The sequence below is a fragment of the Pseudorca crassidens genome, chromosome 1 (assembly GCF_039906515.1).
Source record: "Pseudorca crassidens isolate mPseCra1 chromosome 1, mPseCra1.hap1, whole genome shotgun sequence".
Classification (NCBI taxonomy): Eukaryota; Metazoa; Chordata; class Mammalia; order Artiodactyla; family Delphinidae; genus Pseudorca; species Pseudorca crassidens.
Window position 1 is genome coordinate 1,353,955 of NC_090296.1, and position 9,122 is coordinate 1,363,076.

Genomic DNA, 9,122 nt, shown 5'->3' on the forward strand with positions numbered 1-9,122 from the left:
ATGACGAGGGGCAGCCCACGGGAGGGGCAGCCCACAGGAGGGCCAGCCCCGGTTTCTGGGCCGTGCAGGTTGTGCTGTTGACCAGCGGGGGCAGGAGGGTGGTGGCCGACAGGTTTTGGGGGTGTCCTGAGCGTGGTCCCGGAAGGCTCTCCAAGGTCCCCTCTCTTGGGCTTGTTGATCTGAAAAGCGCTCTATACGGGAGAGCGTGAGGACTGGAAGGTCTTCCGAGTTAGCATCGCGCCTCCTCCACAAGGTGCTGGGGTGTCGCCTGGGCCTTTGCCCCGCACTCGCAGGAGTGGGGCCGGAACCGGCTGGCGGCCGGGAGGAAGCGGGTGCTAGAAGCCCTTGGCCGCACCCCGGAGTCCTGAGACGGCCCAGGTGATGTATGCGTTCATTTAACTGGACGTCGGCCCTAAACGCCAGGCTGTGCTTCCCTTTAGAAGATGCTTCCGGGGACGGTGAGCTAGACCTCAGTGGCATTGATGACCTCGAGATTGACAGGGTAAGCGCCGTGAGCTCTCAGTGGCCTTTCCGGGGGTGCTGGTTGGGGTCCGTGGGGTGCCAGGCTGTGCCCCATTGGGAAGCTCCTGTGGGCTGGGGGCACAGCTCCCTATCCCCCTGGGCCTGCCGTCGTTCGGACGGGCTCTTAGCAGTTTGTCCAGCAGTGCTTGTTCCCTGGCAGGCGGGAAGCCTTTCCCCTGATTTGTCACCAGTCACCTTGTGCCTGAGGCCACCTGCGTGTTCTTAAGTCGGCGTCTTGAGCCCTCACCTCAGTTCCTTCTCCGGGACCTATGTCCCTACGCTCTGGCTGGCCTGGCTCCCGTGCCCAGGGGGACCGCAAACTGCCAAGAGTCGGGGGGCGTTGGCTGCGGGGTTGGTTCATGGATGTGGCCCTCAGGCCGGCCTGGAAAGGGTGAAGGACGCCGAGGTGTTAGCCGGGTCTCCACACACGTTCCGTCTTGGGTCGGAGGCCTGCTTCCTGACCAGTGTGTTTGAAGGGGAGCACGTTGGCGGAGCTGAGCTCTGGGCGTGCCCTCTGACTGGTGCTGCGCTCTGCCCCAGTACATCCTGAACGAGGCCGAAGCCCGCGTGAAGGCCGAGCTGTGGATGCGGGAGAATGCCGAGTACCTGCGGGAGCAGAGGGGTGAGTGCCCCCCAGGCGCCCTGGAGCGCGGGCCCCATGCACCCCCACCCGCCCAGGCGCCCTGGGACGCGGGCCTCACGGACCCCCACCTGCCCAGGGGCCCTGGGGCGCCAGCCGTGCTGACCCCGCTCCTTGACCTTTCAGAGAAAGAAGCGAGAATCGCGAAGGAGAGGGAGCTCGGCATCTACAAGGAGCACAAGGTAAGGCACGGCCTCTTCCTCAGGGACCTGAGAGCTCCCGGCCGCCCAACCTGCGCTGTGCTGGCCTCCCACTGGCAGACGCCCGGCCAGCCCCCACCCCCACCCTGTGACCTGGGAAAGCCTGCTTGGGGCCCAGCCCGGCCGGGGCTCTGCACAGTGGGCTGTGGGCAGATTGCAGCTGCCCAGTGGCCCCTATAGCGCTGGACTGCCCGGGTGCCCCACTCTCCAGGGAGAGTAAGACTCCCCAGCCGACCCCGATTGTTTGAGCCCCGCTCCCACGTCCTGAGTGGCACCTGGCAGGTTCATAGGACCAAGACCTACAGGAAGCGTAATGTTGTGTTTCCATTGAGCCCAAGAAGTCTTGCAAGCGACGGGAGCCGATCCAGGCTAGCACGGCTGGGGAGGCCATCGAGAAGATGCTGGAGCAGAAGAAGATCTCCAGCAAGATCAACTACAGCGTGCTCCGGGACCTCGACAGCAAGGGCGGGGGCAGCCCACACAGGGAGGACGCCCGGCCTCAGGAGAGGGCTGGCGCCAGGAAGCTGTCTCGGCGGAAAACGCCAGCCAGGAGGAGCGGGGCTGATCCCGTGGCCAGCGTGGGGAAAAGGTACCGTACCAGGCGGGCTGGGTGTCGAGCGGGCGCGGGGCTGCGGGGCATTCCCCACGTGTGTGCTGGGAACCAGTGTCGGTGTCCAGCGTGGCCCCCGCTGCCCTGGCCAGGAGCTGAGCAGGGTTTCAGCCCTGGAAGGGGTCCTGCTGCATTGGGGTCTGTTCTGTTTGAAGAGACTTGTGGGCCAGGCCCATTCTCCACCCCAGGGGTCCGTTCTCCCGGTAGGGCCCCCCGCCTTGCTCTGCCCACTGCCTGCCCGTCCCCCATCCCGCTGCTCTCTCTGCCGAGGGAGAGCAAACCACTGATGGGGCAAGTGGGGTAGGGTGGGGAAAATGCGAGCTCGACCACAGGGCCCTCCTGATGGCGGCTGGTGGGGCCACCCCTCCGCTGTGGAGCCAGGTCCTGGCAGCTCTGCAGTGCCCCTCGCCGCAGGCCGAGAGCCCCTGCGCGGCCCAGGCTGGTCGGTGTGCCCGCAGCCTGGCTCCAGGCTATGCTCGAGGGGGATTCCAGAGGGGAGGGCCCTGTGGGGCTGCACTCCCACCACCCCACCCCCTCTCCTCTGTCGCTACCGTTTTCTAGTGCTGACTCATTTGAGAAGTAAAGATGTTCTGATTTGCATTTCTGTTCTCTAAAGTGGGAGTAATCATTTTTCGCAGTTTTTGCGACACTTTTTCTGTAATTTGGTGACCCCACTCCCTTGTTCCTCGAGTCCCCACGCCCCCAAGTCCCCAAGCACCCAGTACAGCCTGTCAGTGTCCGGACAGCTGGTCCTGGTCCTGTTGGGTGTCTCCGTGCTCCCTTTTTTTTTTTTTTTTTTTTTTTTTTTTGCGGTATGCGGGCTTCTCACTGTTGTGGCCTCTCCCGTTGCGGAGCACAGGCTCCAGACGCGCAGGCTCAGCGGCCATGGCTCACAGGCCCAGCCGCTCCACGGCATGTGGGATCTTCCCGGACCGGGGGACGAACCTGTGTCCTCTGCATCGGCAGGCGGACTCTCAACCACTGCGCCACCAGGGAAGCCCCCATGCTCCCTTCTGATGACAGGCACGAGAGTGGGCACTGCGGGAGGCCCACGCCCGCTCTCCTGGAGCCTGGGAAGCGCCCCCCCCCCCCCGCCTGGACGCGGTGTGGCCGCTGCATGTGCTCCCGGGTCATGGCAGGCAGCCTTGTCCTGTTCAGCCTGCCCTTTGGCGAGGGGGCGCCTCACCCCCGAGCTCGGCATCCCCTGCCCCCATCACCATGCACGGGGGTGAGGGGGGCTGCTTTCCCAGAGCTCAGGTGCAGCCTGTGTTTGTCAATGGAAGGTGCTGTGGCCGCACAGTCCGGCTGTTCCTTCGTGGACATGGTGTTCGCCGTCCGGCCGTGAGCATTTTGGTGGCTGGCGCCCGCAGTGCATTTGCAAAAGTGGTGGGGCAGTGGCCCTGTGGGGCAGCCACGGGTCCTCCAGGCCACCGGCTGGCTGGGGCTGTGGGCTGAAGGGAGGAGCGTGTCCCCAAGTGCTCGCAGACCCCCCTGAGAGGCCCAGCCAGTCACCCGGCTGCACGCAGGACCGTGTGTGGACGGCTGCCGGATGCGCCTTGAGAGGAGGGCCCGAGACCCAGACCCACCTCCTGCCGGCCCTCACGTCAGGAGCCCCTCTCACCCCATCCGCTAACGGCGCGCTCTCCCAGCCAGGCTGGCTCTCGGTCGGTAGGGAGCACGCCACTGGCTCCCGCCTTCTGGGTTCTGGGGACTCTGGACTTCTCTGCTGGGCCTCAGGTTGTTACGGCTGTGGCTCCAAGCTCACGTCTCCCCAGGTGACAGGTGGGGACCCGGAGAGCCGTCCGTGTGGGAGGGGCTTCCTCTGAGCTTGGGCACAGCCTTGCGTGAGCTGCCGCCTTGTCTCCTCCAGGCTGCAGCCCCAGACCGTGTAGAGCGAGGGCTTCCTGTGAGACCCCGGAACCACTGCTTCCGACGCCCTCACGGGGCGGGCTGCCCAGACCTGGCCTGACGGGCCAGACCCCCGCCGTCAGGTGTCCACTGTCGGCGGCTGTTACGGGGTCCACTCCCCGTGTGCCCAGCGTTCATTGGCACGTCACAGCAGGGCTGGGCCAGATAGCTAGGAGGGTCCAGGGTAGCGGGTGTGCGGGGCTGGGGCCGCCGTGGGTGCAACTCGATCACCTGCGCCCCCTCCCTGCCCCCGCCCATCTTCCTTCAAACTGTGCCCTGGAGGGAAGTGGCTGCAGTATGGGCTCTGCCCCTGCCCTGGCCACCCTACACAGGTCTGGTGGGCGGGTCCCTGGGTCTGGACGGCTCCTGCGGCCAGGGCTGGGAGGAGGACCTGCCTCATCTCCCGTGGGAGTCCCGCCGTCACACTTGGGCAGGTCAGCGGCATCCGGGGAGCCTTGGTGTGCGCCCCCGGCCCCTTGCAGTGGGTTTTGTGTAGAAAGTGCCTTGAGTTTTGTGTTTGGAGGGTCCGAGGGAAGAAGAACAAGCCCACTGAGGGGGGTGCTGTGGGCGTGGTGGGGCGGAGGGTGCAACCAAGGCTCTCAGGCTGGGAGGAGAGGGGAGGGGAGGGGAGGGGAGGGGAGGGGTGGGGCGGGGCGGGGCGGGGCAGGCTTGGGTCTTAGAACGTGCCTCTCCCCCTCCTCCTCTTCCAGCAACAGGGAAAACTCAGGATGGACCAGTGGGAGGACTGAACAGGGGTCTCCCACAGCAGCTGCTGCCCGCAGCCTCTACACGTTCTCCTGGAAGTATGGGGGGTGGCAGGGAGCAGATGGCCCAGGACCGCTTCAGAAAACAGCTGGCCTGGGGGACCTGGAGTGCCTGGGTGGCAGGGCAGTGTGATTCTAGTTTTTAATCCTTCATCAAGTATTGACGAATACATGGGGGTTCTGTCCAGAGGGACCTTCTGTCGCCCTGCAGAGTGGCTTCAATGAAATTTGAATTTGCTGCCAACATTTAAAAAGAAGCTTTCATACAAAAATCCAGATTTCCGGCTGCTTCTGGCTCCCCGCGCCCCCATCCCAGCACCCAGTGCTCGCCCAGGCCCCGGGGAAGAACCTTGCCTGCGCCGTGTCTGTTGGGTAGACGTGAAGAGGCCCAGAGGGCGGCCCACTCACCCAGCCACCTGCCCAGCCGGTGGGGTCGGGGGAAGGACAATGCAGGGGCTGGGGCGGGGCAGGGTGGGCTGCCAGGCCTGGGTGGAGGAGGTGACAGGACAGCGCTCAGGGCCCAGGCGCAGCCACTGGGTGGACAAGACCCAGTCAGGGTGGTGCCATGGGAGCCTCAGTACACCGTCATCCTTTACATCTGGCCAGATGCTGCCATCAGAGAACGGGCCTTCCAGCGGGGCCGTGTCCTCGTGGCCAATGGTGCAGCCTGGACTGAGGCCACGGTGCTGTGCTCTCTTCCAGGTTGAGGCCGATGGTGTCGACGCAGCCAGCTAAGAAGGTGGCCGTGGGAGAGGTGCGTTGTGTGGACATAGCCGGGGGACAGGGATCCTTGGGAAAGAGCAGACGCCCAGCACCGCGTCTGTGAGCAGCGTGTCAGGGAGGGAGGGCCAGCACCGCTGCTCCGGCAGTCCCAGCCCAGCCCAGCCCAGCCCAGCCCAGCCAGGGGAGGCCTGAGGCCCAGGGGCGGCCCGGGGCCTGAAAGCCTGAGCCCACCAGTGTGTGCCAGCCCACGGCCATCGCAATCCTCCGTGTGGGAAGCCAGGCCCAGGTCCCAGGGTCCAGCGTGGTCAGTGGCCTTCCCTCTTTCCTTGTCTTGGGGTTCAAGGGTCTTCCCTTCTTATTGTTGGGGTCCTGGTCTGGCCTAGGAAACAAAAGGGAGAGGCAGGGCCCCTGCGGGGTCCCAGGGCAGCCGCAGGGGCAGGCTCGGGGGATCGGGTGTCCTTGCTGACCACTCTTGAAGGGTGGGGAGTGTCCCCCCTGCCCCGGAGAGCACTCCCCTGCGGTGGCCTGGGAGCCATGCTCTGTCCCCAGCTCACCCACTCGCCAGCAGGCCTTGCTCCCGAGTACCCCCTCCCTGGAAGCCGAGCCCGTCAGGCCCACAGCGGTCGTGGTGGAGAGTGGGCCAGTGTCGTACCACCCAGAGGAGGACGCGGACGAGGAGGACCCCGACGAGGAAGATGGGGAGCCCTGTGTCAGCGCCCTGCAGATGGTGGGCGGCGACGGTGAGCGGCCTCTGCAAGGGCAAGCGGCCGGGGCCGGGGCGGGGCGGGGGCTCCCGGAGGAGGCACGGGCCCCTGCCTGCAGATGATGGGCGGCGACGGTGAGCGGGTGAGAGCCTCCGCAAGCGGCCGGGGCGGGGCGGGGGCTCCCGGAGGAGGCACAGGCCCCTGCCTGCACCTCGGAAGGGAATTTGAACTGGCGTCTTACGATTGGCTGTATTGGTTTTGAGGCCCAGGCTGCTAGAAGCAGCTGGCCAGGACCTGCTTGCTGTGCAGACTGGGGGCTCTGGGCTGCCCGTCCAGCAGGAGAAAGGTTCCCACTCTCTGCATTGCTCACGTGGGCGCTTGCGCCCGGGACCTGCAGAGATGGAGGGACCGACGCGGTGGTCCCCGTCAGTGGTGGTGGGGCCCGTGCAGCTGTGGCCTGCGGGGCTGGGGCTGGAGCCTCGCTGGGGCGGCCGTGGCCTGGGGCGCCGCTCACGAGGTGGGCGGTGGCGGGTGCAGCGTGCGGCGCCTGGGCTGCTTGACCACGCGGCACCCCTCAGTGTCCATGACTCTTTTGTGCTTTGCAGATTACGGCTGTGATGGCGACGATGACGATGGCTACTGAGGCGTGACCTTGCTGCCGGCAGTGTTCTGAGGGGTCAGATGGGCCTCTGGGGCCAGCTCACAGGCGTGAGCGCCGAGACTTGGTGACAAGATGGGTGCCGGCCCGCCGGCCCTGCCGCCCTCTTCCACAGCCACAAGCGGCCTTTGTGGTACTTGCTGTCTGTTGCGGCCGTGTTTTGAGCAACGTGAGGAGTGTTTCTGCCCAGCAAGGGGAGCCAGACCACCTGTCTGTATCTGCTCAGAGGTGGGTCTCACGGCCCAAGAACCCTTGCAGGCGGCAATGTCGTGTCCCACGGAAGGAAACTAAGGCACAGGGAGCCCCAGCCACTTGTCCAAGTGCGTGGAGGGCTGGGCGGGCTCCAGGACCCTCCTCTGCCTGTGTGGAGCTGGGTTCCCTGCGCCCCTCATCTCCTTGCCATGTCTGAGAAGCACTTTGTGTCCCGCTGGTCCAGAATTGATTGTGTATCTCCAGCTGAAGTCCCCAGCCACTGCCTGGGCCCTGGGGACCCCACAGATCTGCACCGAAGAGCCTAGAGGCTGCTTGGCCAGCCGGCATCACTCGGCAGACACGTGCACAGCCACCGCGGGTAGCCTGCGTGGCCGGCCTGGGTGAGGGAGCCAGAGGTGCTTCCTGTCTGAGCTGCGATCAGGCTCGCCGTCCACAGAGGCATGGCCGGCAGAGGGGCCTCGAGCTTGGCAGCCCTGCTCTGGGTGGTTCCTGCCACCCAGAGCCTCCCGGGCCGGGCCTCCTCATTGGAAGGCCCAGGGACCACTCTCGGTCTGGGCTTGGGCACCGCTTCCCTGGAGGTGTCCTTGGGGGGAGGGCAGATGCTTCTGCCCCACCAGGGCCCAGCGCCCCCCCCACCCCTGGGGTGGGCAGACCCCTCCTAGAGTGCACCCTCCCGGAGTGCATCAGAGTTTGCGGGGTGGGGGGCGTTTTGAGGCCATTGGCTGTGCCCCTTGGCCTGTACCATGCAGCCAGCCTGGACTCCAGGGCTCCTGCAAGGCTGGAGTGGAGGGTTGGCTTGGTGAAACAGAAAGATCGTTCCTTAAGCAGAAACCCACTGAGTCTGTGGTCTACAGTTCCCTGTCTGGCTCCCTGGAGGAGGGAGGCTGAGGCAGGGGTACCTGCCCTCCAAGCTCCATGCTCCTGGCCTTGACTGATGGGGGCCATCTGTGACATGTCCACTCTCACAGGAAGTCCCTGCGCCATTGTTCCCAGCTGTGGGCCATCCTGGCCCTGGGCCCCTCTTGGGACTAGGAGAGCTTGCTTGGCTGCAGCGGCTCTTAGAGGAGCCTCACGGGCTGGGGGCTCATTGCACTGCGCAGGGAGCAGATGGTGGGCCGGACCAGAGGTGACCAGGGAGGGGCATGCTCAGGGAACCTCCCGGGAGGTGGGCTGGAGGCGGGGGAGGGGGGAGGGGGAGGGCTGGCTTCCTTGGTGGGCGATGGCTGTGCCTGGGCCGGGCTGGCTCTCAAGACAGAGCTGTGGCTGGATGGTTCCCCTGGGAGGCTGGGCAAGAAGGGGGTCCGGGTGGAGGCATGGGAGGCTGGGTGGGAGGGACCGGTGCTGCCCAGCCCCGTAAGGTGAGGCTCAGGTCTGCGAGCGGGTGTTCCGTGCAGAGGAGAGGCCGCCGAGGCCGGAGCGGAGGGGAGCGGGAGGTGGTGGAGGTTGGAGGGGAGCACCGAGGCCCAGAGGTGAAGTGAGGCTGGTTTCCCAGCCCTGCCTCCTCCCCCGCTGGGGACAGGACGCTGGGAGGCAGGGGGCTGCTGGAAGGGGAGGTCTGGGGGCTGGTGGTGGTGACCGGGGGTGGCGTCTGGTTGGAGGAGTCAAGCCCCAGGGTGGCTGGGGGTGCCTCTGGGCTCAGCCCACGCCCTGTGGGCAGGCTACCACTGCCACGGGCTGGCCCAAGGGGGACGTGCAGGCCCGTGTGCACCTTCGTCCCACATCTGCATGCCATCCTCCCACCCCGAAGAACAACCTGTTCGTCTGACCCCAGAATCGAGGGAGGGGAGGCCAGGAGACAGGGCCCCAGAACTCACACTGCCTGGCATCTGCCAAAAGCCGGGGCCTTCCAGCCGCTGGCCCAGAGCCCTCCCAGGTGCAGGCCTTGGGGAGTGGCCCCCAACAGGGAGGGGCTCAGGCTACCACTCCCTCCCCAGCACCCTGCAAGTCTCGGCCCCTTCCAGGATCGCCAGGGTGTGGAAAGGTCCTGCAACTACGTGGACGGGACACCAGCCTGACGGCTCTCCCCCCCCCATGTCTGCAGCCCTGCTGGGTGCGTGGCGGCAGTGGGCACTGCAGGGGCCTGGGGCGGCCTGGGCAGCAGGCCAGGAGAGGGGCCCTGGCGGCCCCCCATGCTTCTCGGTGAGCAGAGCTGGGCCCTCAGGAGACTCTGACGTCTGATG

General features: G+C 66.2%; 1 protein-coding gene across 9 annotated transcripts in view; it reads left to right on the top strand.

Annotated features, from left to right (window-relative positions):
* BRF1 (BRF1 RNA polymerase III transcription initiation factor subunit) overlaps nucleotides 1-7,773 on the top strand; it is a 69,527-nt gene extending 61,754 nt beyond the window's left edge. For 4 of the 9 annotated variants that reach the window (XM_067708956.1, XM_067709612.1, XM_067709353.1 and 1 more), the window contains 7 exons: nucleotides 441-502; nucleotides 1,063-1,144; nucleotides 1,289-1,344; nucleotides 1,695-1,951; nucleotides 5,347-5,398; nucleotides 5,933-6,107; nucleotides 6,677-7,773. In XM_067708956.1, the coding sequence (XP_067565057.1) occupies nucleotides 441-502; nucleotides 1,063-1,144; nucleotides 1,289-1,344; nucleotides 1,695-1,951; nucleotides 5,347-5,398; nucleotides 5,933-6,107; nucleotides 6,677-6,714 (722 nt within the window). In that variant the 3' untranslated portion in view covers nucleotides 6,715-7,773. Of the gene's footprint in view, nucleotides 1-440; nucleotides 503-1,062; nucleotides 1,145-1,288; nucleotides 1,345-1,694; nucleotides 1,952-5,250; nucleotides 5,399-5,932; nucleotides 6,108-6,676 lie in introns of those variants that run through there. The other 5 variants (XM_067709037.1, XM_067709275.1, XM_067709446.1 and 2 more) reach the window with 3 other exon arrangements.
* Nucleotides 7,774-9,122: the final 1,349 nt, after the last annotated feature.